Source organism: Cricetulus griseus, chromosome 8 (genome assembly GCF_003668045.3).
Source record: "Cricetulus griseus strain 17A/GY chromosome 8, alternate assembly CriGri-PICRH-1.0, whole genome shotgun sequence".
Classification (NCBI taxonomy): Eukaryota; Metazoa; Chordata; class Mammalia; order Rodentia; family Cricetidae; genus Cricetulus; species Cricetulus griseus.
The window spans coordinates 36,250,831-36,269,817 of NC_048601.1; the positions used below are offsets into that span (position 1 = coordinate 36,250,831).

At 43.2% G+C, this 18,987-nt stretch overlaps 1 protein-coding gene across 12 annotated transcripts in view; it reads right to left on the bottom strand.

Moving 5' to 3' along the window:
- Itpr1 (inositol 1,4,5-trisphosphate receptor type 1) overlaps positions 1–18,987 on the bottom strand; it is a 342,412-nt gene that overhangs the window by 306,215 nt on the left and 17,210 nt on the right. For all 12 annotated transcript variants that reach the window (XM_035448428.1, XM_035448429.1, XM_035448427.1 and 9 more), the window contains 2 exons: positions 12,389–12,496; positions 7,604–7,674 (listed from right to left, as the gene is read on the bottom strand). In XM_035448428.1, the coding sequence (XP_035304319.1) occupies positions 7,604–7,674; positions 12,389–12,480 (163 nt within the window). In that variant the 5' untranslated portion in view covers positions 12,481–12,496. The remainder of the gene's footprint in view (positions 1–7,603; positions 7,675–12,388; positions 12,497–18,987) is intronic.

Genomic DNA, 18,987 nt, shown 5'->3' on the forward strand with positions numbered 1-18,987 from the left:
GCACAGACCTTGAAATATGCCGCTCTTGGTAGAGACACCTACCAAAGTGGGCAGGTAGTTTCAAGGCCAACTGCAAAGTGCATGGACCAGATCTGAAACACTTCATTCCTTCTTTCCCCACTGAACCAGCCTATTAAATCTCCAAGAGCCCTTACAAAGAGACTGGCATCCTGCAAGGACTCTGGAAATGGAGAACAAGGGGATCTGGCAAAAGTAGAAAGGCCACAAGCCTGCACCTCGGATCCATAGTTATGCACTGGGCCTCAGAGGGACTCACCCTGGAAAGCAACATACTCTTCTTCAGGATCATCCCAATAGCTAGACTCCTATTGGAGATCAGTCTCATGTAGGATCCAGGCTAAGGGACCAGACACTTTCAGCCAACACCCAAGATGAAATGCTTACACACTGGGCTACACTGCCCTGGAATGGAGCCTTACTGGGCCTACAAATCAGCCCCAAATTACATGGAGATTATACATACTCCTGACCTTGTGTTGGGAACAGTTAAAGAGTCATTATGCCAAAGGGCCCAGGTCTTCCTTCCTTCCTAACAATCCTTCTCATTGAAATAATTCTAAGTAAAAGCTAGGAAGACCATAAGAACAGAAAAGTAACCTCTTGTCTGTTCTCAATTAAAAACTATGCCAGTGACAAGGATCATGCCCTTAGAGAACCCATGTGCCAGGAGTTGAAAACAATCTGCAGGTGAAAGAGAGGAAAAGCGCAGAGTCCAGCCCTCAAGATGCTCACCTTCAGACCTGCTATGACACTGGACCAGCTCCTAACATCTGCTAGCCTCAAGAGCATTAGGTATAAAACAGATGTGCCCTGCTCTGGGGAGGTGCTGCAGAACTAAAGAGAAGGCACATATGAAGAGTGACAACACCTATCTACTCTGCCCAGTAGAACATAGGAAAATACTTTTCGCACTACCCTTCTTGCATATATAACTGCTGCGGGGCAGTAACAGATGTCTTCCCAGATAATGCTAATAACTTTTCTCCCTGGAGTATAAAATGGCTGACATATGGAAGGTAACCAATAGATGTTTGTTGAATGAATGATAACCAGCCTAGGAAGGGGCATCTGACTGCCTATGGGCAATTGACTCAACTGCTTGGAGCCTCCATTTCCTCCACTGCATAAGGGAAATATCAATATCTAGCCCAAGGAAGAGGGTCTCACATACACAAAGTCATCATCAGGACAACGCTTTGCATAAAATAGATGGTCTATTGTAAGGAGCCGTTACAAGCTAGTGCGCATGCGCACTAGGTAACTTTGTAACTTTCCAGCCCTTGGTCTCCGCCCCTCCCGTGACGTCATATGGTCCGACGAGCTTCAGCCAGTCAGAGAGTAACACTTCTGAGGCGACGGTTGCCAGCCTATATAAGGGAGGGTTTTTTGGGAGTTCAGAGTCTCTGCTCTGTAAGCTTATGCTCGCCCTCTCAAGACGCATTAAAGCTTTACTGCAGAAGGATCCTGAGGAGTGTGCCGCGTCGTTTTTGCTGGCGAGACGGTAGCGCGGGACAGTCTATCAATGTGATTGACTGTTAAATATAACATGGGTCTGTCTCTCCAGAAAACCCTAAGATTCATAAAAGCACTGGAAACTATGTTCAATTTAATGTGCTGTCCATCATCCCACCTGCCCCCATCAGCAGAGCCAGCAGTTGGTACACAATGTTATCTCAGTAACATCCCCTACCTTCTCCCTTCTTCCCCCTTCTGCCCTTCCTCGCTTCTATCTTTCTGAGTCAGAGTCTCCCTCTGTAGTTCCAGCAGGCCTCAACTCCCAATCGTCCTCCCTCAGTCTAAGTTCTGGGATTACAGGTCTGCACCACCATGTCTGGCTTTCTCACCTTAAATGTAAACTTCTCTTCTAAAGGACTTTTTTCAGAAGCTCAACAGTTTCTACAACTATAAATGCTGCAGTTTAGTAATGCTGATATGGTAACACTGGTCCAAGGTCAAGAATCTGAGGCCAAGGTTGGTATCTTACAGTGAAAGTTTGAAGGACAAAAATTTTGCCATTGCCCCAGGAGGGAAAGAGGTTACACAATTAATGGTGTAACCAACTCCAAAACCTGTTGGATTCCCTCAAAGCCTGGGCTTCCTTCTTTCTACTCCAACAACCCTGGAAGTTATTAATGTGAAGGGAGCAGAGGCCCAAGATGAAAATGGGGACTGGCTGTCAGTTTCTATCTTTCCTTTATAGAAAGTGCTTTTTATATTTAGTATCTTGAAGGGGGAGGGATGTGGAGAGATGGGAAGAGCAAAAGATAATACAGAGAAAGGAATTCACTAACCGCAAAGTTTCTATTCCTGGTTTCAATCTGATGCTTGTCTTCCTTATTCTTCCTATATTGTGGGCAAAGCTAACACCCATCAGAGACAACAGTGATTCTGCCCCACCATGCACAGACTCTAACACATTCAAATGGTGTCATATTGACAAAAGAACCAAGGTACCTAAATGATTCCAGATTTCAGCTATTTCTTGTCATTACACAGAGGGCAATGGCACAGTTCAAATGCAGATGTAAAAGTTTGGTTTTTTCCCTACAAAATTTGGGACAGGGGATATGATCAAGAAAATAAAATGCATGAAAAGAGAGATTCATTTTGGAAATGCACTTGCAAGCATCAGAGAAAATCAAGGGCACTCAATACTTAACCTTTCTGCAAGCGTTCCTAAGGAGTGGCCCAACCTAATCACCCTATTTCTCCACATTTTTCTTCAATTCTATTACCTTTGCAAGGAAGGAAATCCCCCATTCTAATGGTGGGCAAGATCAGAAAATTACATAGTCTCTCAAGAACACTCAACTTATACAGGACAGCAATGGGCCTCGAATCTAAGCACGAGAGTCCATGTGTACACTCTTATATCCACAACACTATAAGATAAGAGAGTAATGGTAGACAATGTTCATTTTCACTGAAGGACTCACATAGAGTTCCCTGTCATCTGCTACCATTTATGAAGACCAGGTTCTGTCTAAGAGCGAGAACTGAAAAGGTAAGCATAATGAAGGCTTACTAAGCACTAAATTACTCTTTTTCAAGTTAGTGTTTCTGTTTTGCTTTTATTCGTGATACATAGCAGGGGTACAATATTATGTTTCAACTCATATATTTATTGCCTTATAATCTAATTGGTGTGCTTAGTTTATTTGTCACTTTAAATAGTTACCACCTTGATTCTCTCTTCTTTTTGTGCAACTAAGAGGTCAAATCCATGTCCTCACACATGTGAAGCAAGATTTCTACCATGGAGCCACATCCTAGCCCTTGTAACTTCTTCCTAGTACTAATATTCAAAATCATCTCTTCAAGGTATTTGAAAACACCCACTGAAGGATTCTTAGCCATAGTTACCCTATTCTGCACTAGAATACACCAGTCCCTATTCCTTCTAACCTTGTATCTGTTGACCAGTCCTCTCATCTTCACTCCTTATATTCTCTGTGATCTCTACTAACCACTGCTTAATTCTCAATTTCTATGAGATAATTTTTTTTAGGATTCCCCTTGAGTGAAAGCACAGTCTTTTCCTATCTGTCTCTATCTTGTTTCACTGCCATAATGTGTCTTCCAGGTCCACTTACCTTGTCATAACTCACAGAATTTCATCAAAAACTAAATTATTCACACACATTTATCTCTTATTAAAGTTGAGACAGCCAGGTCACAGAGGTTCCCAGAAAAGTTCACTGGTCTAAGGTTCCATGTTCTTAAACAGCAGGGTTGCAAAGCTCAGAAGGAACTCCCAAAACTAGAACCCCAAAGTCAGAAGTCATGGGGAGCAAAACATAAACAGGCTCCCTCCCATTTCCATCTACTAAAGAACACTTTATAACGGTTCTCAATATGGAAAAGCAGTTGGCAAGCCAACAATGGAAACTAAAGCAAATCCAAGTGACTCAACGAAGCTCTGCTGATTGTTCAGATAAAGGCCCCATCATTCCATTGGGCTGCTTGCCAGCATCTCTCTTTTTCCATATGTGTTTGTCAACTACAAGGCATGAAGGATCCATACCGAATGAAGCAGGAATTCCTACAAACTGCCCATCTGCCCTGTGCACAATTTCTAAACCACAAAAATGACCTTCATCTTCAAAATGTACTTATAGTTGGACAGGCTTCCGAAAAAGAGATCTTTTTCTTCACTTCTGGGGGTTAAATTCTTGAAGTAGACGGCACCACAACTGAAGAGATGCTTTCAAAAAAAATTTAAAGTATTTCCTCCCCAAGTCCAAGGTGGAGATCTCTCCAGCTTTGCAGCAGCCTGCAGAGGTTATTGGCCAGGCTTCTTACCTGCATGCAGAGAGCTCAAACTTAGCACACAGAGGTTAGGAAGTTGTGACCTATATTTACAAAGCCTGCAGCACCACTTATTTTGAGCCAGATTTCCCCACTAGTACAAAGCAGTTCACAAAAAAAAAAAGAAGAAGAAAAAAAAAACTACCTAGAAAATCAATAAACCAAGTCAATGTCTCATTCCTACCTGTAGAACTAAGTCAGAACATAAAAGGAGATTGGCTATTTCCAAATGGCCTCTACCAGACTGTTGGTTTGATTTCAAAACAGTTTCTTCAAACCAGCCACCAGAGACGCCGCAGTCAAGCAAGAGCCACTCTGACCCTGCTGCCAGGGAAATCTCTATAGCTGCTGACTTCCTCTGCACTGATCCTATTTACTTAAATGTCCTAATCCTGTCACTTGATCATTTGTGATTAAAAACAAAAAAAAAACAAAAAAAACAAAAAAACACTGGAAGACATAATGTTAAATGAAATTAGGCAAGCACAAAAAAATAAATACTGTATGATCATTTTTATTTGTAAAAACTTAAACTCAGAGAGGCAGAGAGTAGAATAGAGGTTACTGGGTACTGGGGTTAAGATGGGAGGTTGAAGCTGGGCGTTGGTGGCGCACACCTTTAATCCCAGCACTCAGGAGGCAGAGGCAGACGGATCTCTGTGAGTTCAAGGCAGGCCTGGTCTACAGAGCAAGTTCCAGGACAGCCTCCAAAACAATACAGAGAAACCCTGTCTCAAAAAACCAAACAAAAACAAAAACAAAACAAAAAAAGATGGGAGGTTGAATAAGGTCAAAAGCTATAGATCTCACTTAGGTGGGAGGAGCAGATTCAAAAGATTTATTGTACAACATGGTGACGACAACAAAGTAAACACTTGAAAACCTCAGAGTAAATTTGGGGAACTCGCATCACAAAAGCAACATGAAGAAATCCATGCTAATTAGCCCAATTTAGGCATTCCACAACTTCTGCCAATTTCAAATCATACATATATACAATTTTGTTAGCTTAAAAATAAAAAGTAATATTTGACAATATTTAAAAAAATAATCAACAGCCATTGGTTATCATTATTCATTGCACTCTTCCAGCTTTGTCTTGACCCCCAAAGCTGAGCTGGAACAAGAGGTCCTACTAGACCCAGGACCCAGCATCTGCTCCTGACCAGCATCCCTTTTCTGGGTACCAACTAATCTAAGCCAAGCCTAGATTAGCCCTTCCCTCAGCAAGGAAATTGGTAGCTTATAGATATTAGCAATGATTCTTAACCATGGTTGCACAAGAGAATTACCTGGGGAGCTTTAGAAAACCCCAATGCCCAATAAAATCAGGAACACAGCAGGTGGGAGCAGTTATTAGTATGTTTCATAGCTCTCCAGGTGATTTGCTTGTGCAGTCAAACTTGAGATCCAAACTCCTACTTCCATCTGCCTGAAGCTATGTGACCATAGGTGAGATGCTCAGGTCTGGGTCTAATCCATCCCTGTCCAGTACAGAAGAGATAGGACCCTCCCACTGAGCTAACACAGATAGCATCCTCTCCTAGCACAGTGACCAATGTTGGGCCAGGAATTAATTCTCTAAGTGACATTGCGGTCATTAGATAAAATCTTTCATTTCTGCCTCACTCAAGATTTTGCTTAAGAACAGGCCATGGGGGAGGGATTGTGAAGAAAAAATTCAGCAGAAGCAAGAGCTGCTGCAAGTTTCTATGGCTCATTTTTGTTTTTAAAATAGTTTTCCCTCATCTTCAGGTGAAAACATTCTCCTGATAGCATTGTGCCAACTGGATCCAGCTCAACACCATGCTGCATCCAAATGGCCCCTTTCCATCTGAACAACCGTCTTCAATTTCATCCTAACTTCTTTAGCTTTCATCCAAAGGAGTCAAACGGTTTCTAAATCACTCAACACAAAGAATTCAGAATGCAGATGATAGAATCTACATCCGGAAAGTGCTGAACCCCCTGTGACTGAGGCCATGAGTCAAATACCTAAGTCTGTGGGTTCCCAACCCCACGACATAGAAGAATCACTTGTGTCACCAGGATGGCCAAGTGGTCAAGCCATTGGACTCAAGATCCAACAGACACAAGTCTGCAGTGGTCTGAGCCACACTCTCAGTAGGGGCTCATTAAAGAAGCACTTCTCCTTGTTTTAAGGAGAAAAAATGTCTTATGGGTCTCCCTGACCATTTGAGTCCAATCCCTCAAACTCACAAGCTGAAAGGAGGAAACCAAGATGTCCTCTGACCTCCTCGAAAGGTGGCACATACATGTACACATGCACAATTAATAAACAAATAAATAATAAATGTAACTTTTCAACCACCTTGGAAGCCTTAAAAAATGCTAGTGTGGGGCAGTGTGTAGTGGCACACACCTTTAATCCCAGCACTGGAGACAGAAAGAGAGGTGGATCTTTGTAAACCCAAGGCCAGCCTGGTCTACATAGTAAGTTCCAGGACCACCAGAACTACATAATGAGATTCTATTTCAAAAACACAACAACCAACCAACCAACAAAAAAACAGTGCCCTCCCTCTAGGGTTAACTTAATTGGTCCAGAGCATCTATGGAATGGAAAAGTTTCTCTAGGTAATTCTAAGATGGGGCTCGAACTGAGAATCACTTAACTACCACTGTCCCTACAGAAGCAAAGAGATGACATCTAAGACTCCAACTACAGTTCAAACACTCTCTGCAATAAACTGAGCTACATTCTGAGAAAATTTAAAAACACAAGGCTACAGAAGGTGGCATTAATAGGAAAGTTGCCCTGATGAAAGTTGCCCATTTAGCTCAAGTACAAGTTCAATAATCAAGAACATCTCATTCCAGGTAAGACAGCTAAGAATTCTCAAGGCCCTAAGAGGGATCATGAGATCTGCTGAAATAGCCCATGCTCCCTGTGACTGGATCCTTAAATCCCATTTGTTTGGAGAAATAGCTATGCTAACAAAAAACTTTCAGATGAATAGCACTTGGCAACACATATTCTGTAGACAAACTAAGGCCCTAATAAAAGCCATGCCAATCTTGACTAAGAATTTATTTACACATTTTTTCAAGAAGTTTTAATGCCAGGACTTGAATCTGATTTTGACAAATATACTTAAGTAAATAAACCTAAGGTTGCCACAGGAAGGAAGAAAGGATGGGAGCAGGAAGGAACAGAGGGAGGGAGGGCCAGTTGCCCTCACAGTCACAGGAACACTCTTCATAAATTGTCAAGGAAGTCCAGATGACCACTGCATCAGAGCTACAACCTTACCTCTGAATTTCTTGGGTGGATTGTTAAGGTCCCCAGCTTCTGGCTGCACAACACAACGATCATCCACCAGGCTGCAAAAAGAAAAACAAATGTTGTATCACACCAAGACTAGGGAAGTAAAACACTCAATGAACAATGGGAGTACCCCAGAGCTTTTCCTATGAAACACTTAGAATGCCATGTTCCTCTGCCAGGGAGCTGTTGACCATGGAGTGAACTATTCTATGGAAGGAGTGAAATAAACCTAATCCCAATGCCCAGAAATCTATTTCTGTGATAGACATGTTGAGTTACTGTTTTCTGCGGTTCCTTTTCCCAGGACCACATCGGTGACAGATTTGCACACAACATGCAGTATTGCTGAAGTCTGGAAGACACAAAGGGTCAATGCATTCAACAAATGGTAGGTGAGGAGCCAACCCTTCACCAGGAACTGTACCAAGTCCTAAGATGTGAGGACTAAAGTGAGCCAAGCCCAGCCCTGGAAAAGCTCAAGGCTTAGGTATAAAAGCCATAAAAACAAACTAATAAATAAGGCATAACCTAAAGAGGAGGAAAAGAGGCCTTCTGAAGCTTTGGACAGAGGAAGACATTTCAGAACTGTTGCAAGAGCTGAAATAGAGATTGAAGCCTGAGGAATGGAGCAGGTGGTGGGAAGCCAGTGCAAATGCACAGAAATGGGAAGGGCTTGGAGCTTCAAAAGCACAATGAAGTTACAAATGAGTAAGAATCCCAGATTACACAAAGACTGATAACTCAAGTTCTGACTTCATTAAAACTTAATTTAACTTGCATAATTCTTTTTAGGAAAATCACTAAAAATAAACATAATTTTGAACTTCTGAGACACTGATATACTCTGAAGTTACATGATTTATCCAAAGTCCTAAAACTAGGAGGGCCAGCTCATTTCACTCAGGACCATGGAACTTGGTCATAGGTACCATGCTAGGATTTTTGGAACCTTTTCCATTAGCCTATGCTGCCTCTTATTCCAATTGCAAGGGGCCATTAAATAACTTTGACCTTTCCTGCTCTTTCCTTCAAAACTGACCTCCTGAAGTCCGCCCTAAAATATATACCCCACAGAAGCCTTTCTTGCCTAGAAAGTCCCTTCTTCTCCACTCTCCCATCCAAGCTCTATGGAAGCAATGTAATGAGCTTCCTGCTTTGTGACTCATAAGATGCCCAAGGCTGAAGCTCAGTATCTGTCAAGTGAAGTATATAAAGCGTGAAGAGTATCCCACATTTGCCCTCAAAACACAAGACCTCACTAGGCCTCTAGAAGAGTCACAATGTTCAATATGATCAGTGGCCTGAGGGTTTTCTACAAAAATCAAGAGTATAATGGACATATAAAATCTCTACCCTGAGCCCTTGTATGAACAATACAAGTTTGGGGAGGCCACTGATGGGGGAGGTCCTTCTATGTATATGTTTGTCTTATTGATTGATAAATAAAGCATTGTTGGCCAATAGGGAAGCAAGTTAGGCAGGAGGAGGAGAAAAGGGGGACTTTGGGAAATGTAGTAGACAGGAGTCACCATGTGATCCCAGGAAGAGAGGACACATAAGGCAGGTGTCCTCGGTATGGTAAGTTCTTGTAAAAATATATACATTAGTAGTTATGGTTGATAATTAAGACTGAGCTAGCAAATAAGAAATCCTAGTCATTGGCCAGCAGCACTATAACTAATATAAGACTCTGTGTGTTATTTGGGGGCCCTAAAGCGGTAGCAGAACCTAGGCAGCTGGCAAAAAGAGTTATCATTACAGGCCACCAAAGCTAGCCTGATACTTAAAAGGGTGGGCTCAGAAACCAATGCAAGGGCTGGTGACATAGTTCAGTGTGACAGTAATTACTTACTATGTAGAAGACACTACAGAACATTGTAGTGTCCTAGCAGGACATACACAATGCAGAACTAGACTAATGAAAAAAAAAAAAAAAAAAAAAGCCGGGCATTGGTGGCGCACGCCTTTAATCCCAGCACTCGGGAGGCAGAGGCAGGCGGATCTCTGTGAGTTCGAGACCAGCCTGGTCTACAAGAGCTAGTTCCAGGACAGCCTCCAAAGCCACAGGGAAACTCTGTCTCGAAAAACCAAAAAAAAAAAAAAAAAAAAAAAAAAAAAAAAAAAAAAAAAAAAAAACTGGACTAATGACCAAGTTGCAGTAAGAGGAAGTGATAGAAGGAAGAGTCTCCTTGAGAATAAATTGTAGATAACATTTCATTTCACTTGCCCCTTGTCTTAGTACTTTATCTATAAAACCCAAGAATTGTGTTCAAGATTCTCCATCCAGGGAAGGTTTGGATACTTTCTGCTTCTAAATGTATCAATTCCAGAGTCCTGTCACAATCCTATCACTCCTACTCAGGCACACTGAAATTCTGTTCCTGGAAAGGATCTAAGAGCATTAGTTCTTAACAAGCTCCAAAGGTGATTTAAAAACACACCATCCATTAGTGTACACACACACACACACAAACACACACACTCACTCACTGGCTCTCCAAGGTCCTGCTGGAATTTTAAAGTTCAAGAACTCATAAAGCCACTAAGGGGTAACTACCAGACACCAAGTCTTATGAGGACTGACAGTCACTCATTGTGTCTATGACTGGTATTCCATAAATATTAAGCCCATTCCAAGAATCGGGAGAACGGGTCAAATTTAACTTTCAACTTAATGTTTATGCAAGCTATTCTCAAATATGTATGAGTGAGAAGGTGAATAATACTCATTGGAAGGAAGAATTAGTACCCAAAGTTTAAAAACATACATCCTAACTTTATGAGGGACTCAACACAGAATGCTTGAAAAAAAATTAAATCAAAGAATGTGCACCCCTATGAATTTTAAGAATGATGCACATCTATAAGTGTACACTTAGAAATCTGAGGCAAGAGGATTTCAAGGTCAGACCAGGCTCAAAATAATAATATAATGTCGGTCGTGGTGGCACACACCTTTAATCTCAGCACTCGGTAGGCAGAAGCAGGCAGATCTCTGTGAGTTTGAGGCCAGCCTGGTCTACAGATTGAGTTTTAGGACAGTCAGGGCTACACAGAGAAACTCTGCCTCAAATAATAATAATAATAATAATAATAATAATAATAATAATAATAATAATAATATAAAATAATGGATGTCTTCTTGAAAGGGAACAAATAAGAGGAAGCTAAGATTTTAGGGGTAGGATCTGTGACATCAGAGGCCACAGTGGAAAAACGGATGTATGATGAAGCTAAGGTCTGACAGGTACCCAGACAGGCAGTGAGCAGACAGGGAAGCCAGAAGAAACTGCCCTACAAAAGTTATGTGTTAGGACCCCTGGCCTCCAAGACCCAGTCTTCTGAGCTCTGAAACTTGGGCAAGTGTCTGACCCTGCCTGAAGCACACAAGTGCCCTTTCCATATACAGTGAATATGGCAGTGCTCACCATGACCAGGGTGCTTGGGAGTTAAGGGGATAATGGAGACATGGGACTTTGAACAGCACCTGGCACACAGTGAACACCCACCAGGCTCAGGGAGTGCTTACCACTGCTGTATAGTATTGTAGTCAATGCTGAAAAATAAGAAGAGGGTGAAAAATGTAACCACAGGGGATAAAGAGAGGAAGGAGAGAGCCAAGATGGCCATAATCAGAGAGGCATGAGTAGCAGGAAGCCTGCTTGCCCAAAGCCACAGAAGATAAACCATTGAGGGTCTACTATGCAGAGAGACCAAGCATAGCAAGAGGCCATGGGTAAGTTTCTGAAAATAAACACTCTATAGAATGAGAACATAGGTCTAGCTGAGGTATAACTCTGTTATCTGAAATAATTTCCTCATCGGGGGTGGAGTAACCTGAATGGCGCTTAACAATACTCACTCTGCACAAACACCAGAAAATAAGCAAGCTTCCAGTAACAGCTGTAATTACAACGGACATTCTGGCTGCTATAAGAATGGGGCTTTTGGAAAATCTGTTGGCCTGCCTTCTGCCCCCACTTATTTGAGAGTAGGTCTTGCCAAAATCAACGATGCCACCCAGGCCTAGCTACTCCTTCCTACACAAAGATGACAGACTATCCCTGACTATTCTGGAATAAGGCATCTTGATTCTCCATTCTACCTCTGTCTGCCTGTAGGGGCTACTTACCACACTTTACACTTCCTCCCTTAGACAACAGGAGTAGGAGGGGAAAGGGAGAAAAGAACTAGAGGCACACAACGGAATCTATTTGAACCCTTCAAAGCTGAGTGAAAACTGATTGAAGGAAGCACAAATGAACAGAAGTGATTTACAGAACTCGGTGCCATTTGAAACTTTCTAATGCATTTGGTTATTTAAAGTAGGAAAGGTTGTGTGTCCAAGAAGAGAGATAAGCATGCAAGCAGTAATGGTCTTTGCTCGAATTACACATGAGCCACTGTGTGAACAGACAAACCAAAGGGCTTTTCCACAAAGCCTAAAGGCATTTCTTTGGGTCTGTATATATTAATCTTTAAATGTGTTCCCTATTCTTAAGCTCTTTCCCTCTTATATAAAAGAAGAGTAGACTATAACAAATTTGAAATTAATAGAGCCTTAGTTAAGTAGGTTTTGTTCTTTCGAAACTGGTCAAAGTATTTTTGTATAAAAGGTGAGGTGACTAACATGGGACCTGCTAATTTCAAGCAGCCCTTGGGAAAGCTGAGTAACCTGATAGCATTCTTATCTTTTAAAAAAATCAGTTTTTAAGCAGATGATATCTTAAACACCACCACCGCCCACCGTAAGGATTTTCACACTCTTACCCCAAGGTGCTGATAAATCCATTCGTAGATCCCTCCGCATACAGAGAACAAATGTCTCCAATATGTAGGAAACTAGACATTTTGTCAGACATGTCTTTGTTGAAAATCCTAGACAAAGTAAAACATGCAACATTGTTAGCAGAAGAGAAATGATGAGGGAGGGAAAAAATGTCACAAAGATTTGGCTTAGCTCGATTTCCCCTGAGTGCATTACTTAAAATTCAAATTTAAATAGGCCTTTGACAAGCAGGCGATTCCATAAGCCAAATGAGGACATAAGCAACTACATTCTGTCCCATGTATTAAACTCTGGATTTCATTTGATTCTAACAGAGCCACATCCGAGTCAGGCTCAGCACTTGGAGGACCCCTCAGCAATACTGCCTGCCTAGACAGCAAGGAACCCAGCCAAGAACTCCAGAGACTAAGGATCTGGAAAATCTGACATAGGACACATTTACATATCCAGTGTGCCTCGGGGAGCATGAAGTCACAAGGAAACACCTGGTGCAAAACTTAAGAACTGGCAAAGCTGTGGGGCCTGGGTTAAGGACTCAAAGCAACAAAATGACATTAATCAAAGGAAACCTGGGAACAAGTATCACAATGCCATAGAGGCCAACAACAGTATAGTCCCACACAAATGCTGCTACATGTTTTTCCTTCTTTACCAGGAAATACTCCTAGATGTAGCAACCCTTGCCCATGCTCAGGCCCAGGCCCAAATCCTTCCCCATTCGGGCACTAATCAATAGTAAGAGTCTCTGGGTAGCTTACATGGCTAGTTAGAAGTAGTTCAAGAAAAATACTCCTCAGTTCCCAGAAATCTCTGCAAAGCCCAGAAATTATTAAGTGCCCCCCCTCTGTCTCTCTCTCTCTCACACACACACACACACACACACACACACACACACACACACACACAAACTATTAAGCCTCTCTCTCTCTCTCTCTCTCTCTCTCTCTCTCTCTCTCTCTCTCTCTCTCTCTCACACACACACACACACACACACACACACACACACACACACACACACAAACTGAAGTGATTCCTAACAACAAGGGCCATGAACATTGAGGAACAGGAGCCAACTGCAAGACGTTAAACTGACATTCAGCAAACAAACTGAGCCATGTGGGAAGCAGTGGTGCTGGTGTGGACCGCAGAGTTTCCCAATGTTTCCTCAGCACCTGGTGTGTAGATTCGTGAAGTGTCTGGGTTTTCCTCCAAGCCAAGATTCCTCTGAACACTTTTCCCCCCTCTCCAGATTCAAATAAATCATTTACTCCATGGGGCCACAAGAGCTGTAATGATGTAGAGGGGTAAAAAGCCCTCCCTTCCTTCCAACTCTTCTCTGGGTGCCAAGTTTTCCTCTACAAACTTCTGAAGCTTTCTCCTCCCTCAGCAGGAATGCCAGATGCAGCAAGCAAACCGTTGAGAGAAGCCACCTCCCCTGACTCTGAGAAGCTGCAGGGAAAGCTGCCCACCGCTCCAACAACCCAGACACTTCAGGAGAGACAGACATAGACTTATTTATAGAAGAGTAAGCAACCAAGAACATAATCAGCTCTCAGACAAAACAGCTCTCGTCTCTAGAGCTGGAGGAAGGACACCCAAAGAGCATGCAGAGGGACAATACACTAGTTACTGCTCTCCACAATTGTGTCAATCATGTTGTTATTTCTTCCTGAGGATGTTATATCCATAGCCAAAGCAATGTTTTGAATGACACACACCAAGGAGACACCAATGGAAACCAACCCCCCTGAAAAAAAAATAACTATTGCCTTTATGACCTTCTATTTAAAAGCTTTGTCACACAGAGCCAGAAAGTTAGTATACTTCTGGGATCCATATTTCCTTTCTTTGGGGGAAAAAAAGAGTTTTGAGATAGCAAATCATATGATGTAGCCCAGGCTGGCCTTCTCTCAGACTCTCCTGTGCTAGAATTAAAGCATACACACCACACCTGGCTCATGGCTAGGGGTCAAACCCCAAGCTTTACGTATGCTGGGTGAGTACTCTGCCTCTGAGCCATATCCTCCACCCACAATTGGGATCAATTTTAAGTGAAAAAGCTGGAGAGCATGTATAATAAAAGCACTAGACGACTGCTTTGCTTCTTTGGACTAAGGGATTGAATCCAGGGTTTTGATATGCTAGGCAAGTGCTCTTCTGTGTGGCTACATCCCAGTTATAGGACTGACTATTAGAAAACAATTTCTGTTTGAATTCTGAGTCAGACCAAATTTCTGTCTGTACGTATTGGCCTCCCAGAGGACCAATGGGGAGTTACTGGATGCAGGAGGGCAGGAATGTGCTTAGGCAAGACAACCAAGGCCTTATTTATCCAGGGTGACTAATGCTCTCCTCCCAGGCTTGTCCTTCTAAAGGGCATTTGACTCCAGTGAAGACCAGGCCCAGAAGATGACCATATGATGCTGTCCTTAGAAACTGCATCACCTTCTGGATATCTTTCTGAAAGCTTCCCTTACTATAAAGCAGCAGACATAGCCCAGTGTTCTATAATGGCAAAGCATGACAAAACTAGTAAGGCCTGCAACCTGACAATCACAATAGGCCCTGTACTGCATTTGACACTAAGAGTCTGCATTAGTCCTATTTGTCCCGTCCAGGTTCTAACCAGACCCCACTCTGCCTGGCTCCTGAGATGAGAGGAGATGGAACACTTTCTGAGTAGTATGGACTGCTTCCATCCCACTGCTAAGTTGAACAGTGACACCTGTCAAGGACTGCCATGTCCACCACAGCCGAGAACTTAACAAATACTCTTTCAGAATCCTTGAGACAAGTGCATGGCGTGAGACAGGAACCACCACTGTTACTCTATTTTGTTGCTGGGGAAACTGAGGAACAGAAAGGTCCACATGTTTGTTCATCGTAGGTAATTAACAAATCGGGAGGCACAGAGTTAAACCAGGTCTATTAAATTCTGAAGCAGACCTTTTCATTAACAGTAATCCCAGGGAACAGGCAAAACGGTTGACCGTTCTTATTATCTGGGTGACAATTGAGAACTGTTTTTCCCCACTCTATGGATAATTCCATTCATTTTCTTTCCGTACTGCCAAATTTCTCATTTTCTACCTTAGCCATAGAACACTTTTGTTCAGTCAGAAGAAAGGTTAAGCGTCTTGTTTCTTACCCATATGCTTATTAAGTAGACAAGATAATTGAACAAGTAACCTTTTGCCATGGTTTACATTTTCCAGGAAAACAGAGGCCAGTACACCCACCACAGTTAATGATCCTTAACTGGGCAGTCTGCCAAAGGTCCCAATTTTAAAAAGAAAGGAAGAAGGAAAGAGGAAAAAAAGGAGAAAAGAAAAATGCAAGGATCCTTAGGGCAGGTTCCTTCCCAGGGGAATCAGCAATGATTCCTTCCTTGAACAAGATTTGAGCAGGCAAATAGCTTCCAGGTCTGGCTGGAAACCTCTGGGTGTCCCTGGTCTGCCTTTAATGGGGGGTGGGGGGGTTTAGTAGAAAGGAGGAGAGACGCTGGAGCAATTATCAGTTGTGTCCTGAAAGGAAAACCTCAGGCCAGCAGAGTCAAAATCACAGACATCTGGGGCTGGAGGGAAGAGGTGGGAAGTGGGCCTGGCAACAATCTTCAGGAAGACTTCCTGTTGTTTAGAAGCAGGGTGGGAGGCCACTTTTTTATCTGATTGTGGGCCATTTGTGCCTGCGGGTTTCCAGCAGCTGCGCTCAGGGCTCCCAGAATCCCTCATACACAATGGCCAGGGTCACTATCAGAAAAACAGAGCAGGTACCAACCTGCCATAGAACTCTGTCATGACTGTACGACTTCCAGTACTACAAGGACACCCAGGGCTCTGTGCCAACAGTTCTACAAAACAGACTTACTGGAGAGCCCAAGACTCCATCCATCATGGCTTCCCTACACATAGCTATTCCTGTCACCCCACCACTGCTTCTCAGTCTATGAAGACCTCTGTACATACCTGTACACTGCGGATCTACTTCAGGGACACGTCATAGGGAAAGGATGAGACCATGCAAGCAAAGTGCCTGACACAGCAGCCAACATACTTTCAGTGCTCACTGCTAGCTGTTTTTATTATTCTGCAGTTCATAAAGAATAACTCTGGAAAAATCTAAAGTTTAAACCTCTATAGAGGAAAAGGTCCTCTGTATAAAAAGTCTGTGAGGCATCCCAACAAATGACCTCCTATAAGACCCAGGGTGACGTAGTTCACTTTGGTGATTATCTTCCCTAATTCCCTTATCAGGAAAAAGCTCAATAATACAGAACAACTCCCAGCTCCTAATCACAAAACATGCAGGCCTTTCTGAAGACACAGAACTGCAGAATATGCAATGGCTGGAACCACTGGCTAAGCACGTCATGCCATCAATTGTTCATTACTGGATTCCCGAAAAACGCTCTTCTGGAAGGTCTCAGCTCCCGCTTAAACACATAGCCCTGTGTCATCTGTCATCTGCTGCCATCCCCACAGGAAGGCAGCCACCTCCCAAAACTTTTACTTCTCACCCATCCTCTCAAGTATCAATGGCCTCTAATTCTGTGGCTGCAATGTAACTTCTTCACAAAGGTTTACCATTCTCCTTCCACCCCCACACAGTATGGTCTCAAGAGTGCCCCTCACTGGAAGACAGGCGGAAGGCTCCAGGCTCAAAGCACCTGTACTGAACCCCAGTTCTGACGTTTACTCAGTATAGGAATTCAGGACTTCCCTAAGCCTTGCTGTCCCCAGCTATATGCTTGGGGTCATCATAAGGCTTGGACACAAGACTTCGATAATCACCAGCGAAGACCCATGCATAAAGCCATGTTGCCATCTCCATGACCTACAAGAGCCATCACCCAACACCCTGACTGACTGCTAGCTGAGGTACCTGTCAGACCAGGGTTCTCCCAGAGTAGCTGGGCCAGAGCAGAGCGAGTAAACGGCTGCCCTGGGAGGTGTGCCGGAACACTGGAGCCATAGCAACTGGATGGAGCTCCCACTACCCACTATCTTAGTTTCTTACTGACCAAGCAATGGATAAAGAGAAGGGAATACTTGACTCCATTCCTAAGGAAAGAGCAAGTACAAACACATGAACAAGGAGATCTGCTCTGAGAACAGAAGCCAGAGGGGGTGGCACTCACTATCCATGTTGTTCTCTGCCTCCCAGAGACTTTTCCTGGGTCTTATCAAGTGCTCTGCTAGCTCCTTTACATAACCAAGATTTCCACAGCTGTATCACTGGCAACAAAAGCCTCTAGGGTTCTGCTCCTGGCTGCCCACAGCATCTTCATAGGCTATAAGGCATTCACAGTTGTCTGCCTAGCCCACCCCTTCTCCTCCACATGTCTGAGCCATCACTATCAGCCTAGAGACACCATTTGACTCCCTTCTCTCCTCTCATACCTCCCACAGCTCTCGCTCTAGTGAAAGCAAGCCCTTCTGACCTCAATTGTTATTCCTACCAGGCCACCACAGGATGAGGACAAATGCTTTGGTACAGACCCGGCCCGTGAGAGCTCTCCTTCTCAGCCTGCATCTCTGTTACAAGCTCTGAATCTATTGGTGTGATGCTTGTCTGACACCTTGAGGGACGGGCAATTCTAGAGCTCTGCTTTGTACACAACTGCATCTCTAACACAATGCCTTGTGCACAGGAGGTACTCAGAAAATGTATGTCAAATAAAAGACTGCAGAGGTTGAACTGAACATCAAGTCTCGATGTTAAAACTCCCAACATCACAGACCTCTTCAGTTCTTTTAACCTCACCTCACTTTCATCAGGGTCTCAGCCCCCATCCCCCACCATTTCCTTTGTGTGTATGCCTGTGATGTGCACATGATTTGCATATGTGGGGCTACATATAAATGTGTGTGCACATCCAAGCACATCCATAGGGGGCTGAAGTTGATGTAAGGTATCATCCTCACTCAATTCTCCAGTCTTTCACTGAAACTCCGAGCTCTCCAGTATGTCTAAACTCACTGGCTAGCTTGCTCCAGGGATCTTCTGTCTCCATCTTTCAAAGATGGAATTGCAAGCAGGTCATTACATGGGTTCAGCCTTTGCATGGGTTTTGAGAATCTGGGTGCAGTTCATACCCTTTGCATGGCAAGCACTTTAACCACTGAGTCATCCTACCAGTCCCAAATACTGCATTTTATTTTTTTATTTATATTTATACACGTATGACTGCTTACCCATATGTGCACTACATGCATGTAGTACCCTCAGAGACCAGAAAAGAGCAATGAGTCCTCTAGAACTGAGCTACTGGCAGCTGTGAGCTGCCATACAGGTGCTGGAAGTCAAACTGAGTCTTCCACAAGAGCAGCAAGTGCTCTGACCACAAGGCCATCCCTCCAGCCCCAGGATTCATTTCTTAACTAGACTCTCTCATCTCAAAGCATGATTGACATCTCTAAAATTCACACTTGAAAACTGCACAATTGAGTTACACCAAAAACAATACTGAAAGAAAACACACATTTTAAGTAAATTCATGATTTTGTGTTGGGCCAGATTCATAGCTATCTATCTTGAAGCACATATGGGCTGTGGGTTCAACTCACCAGGAAGTCCACTT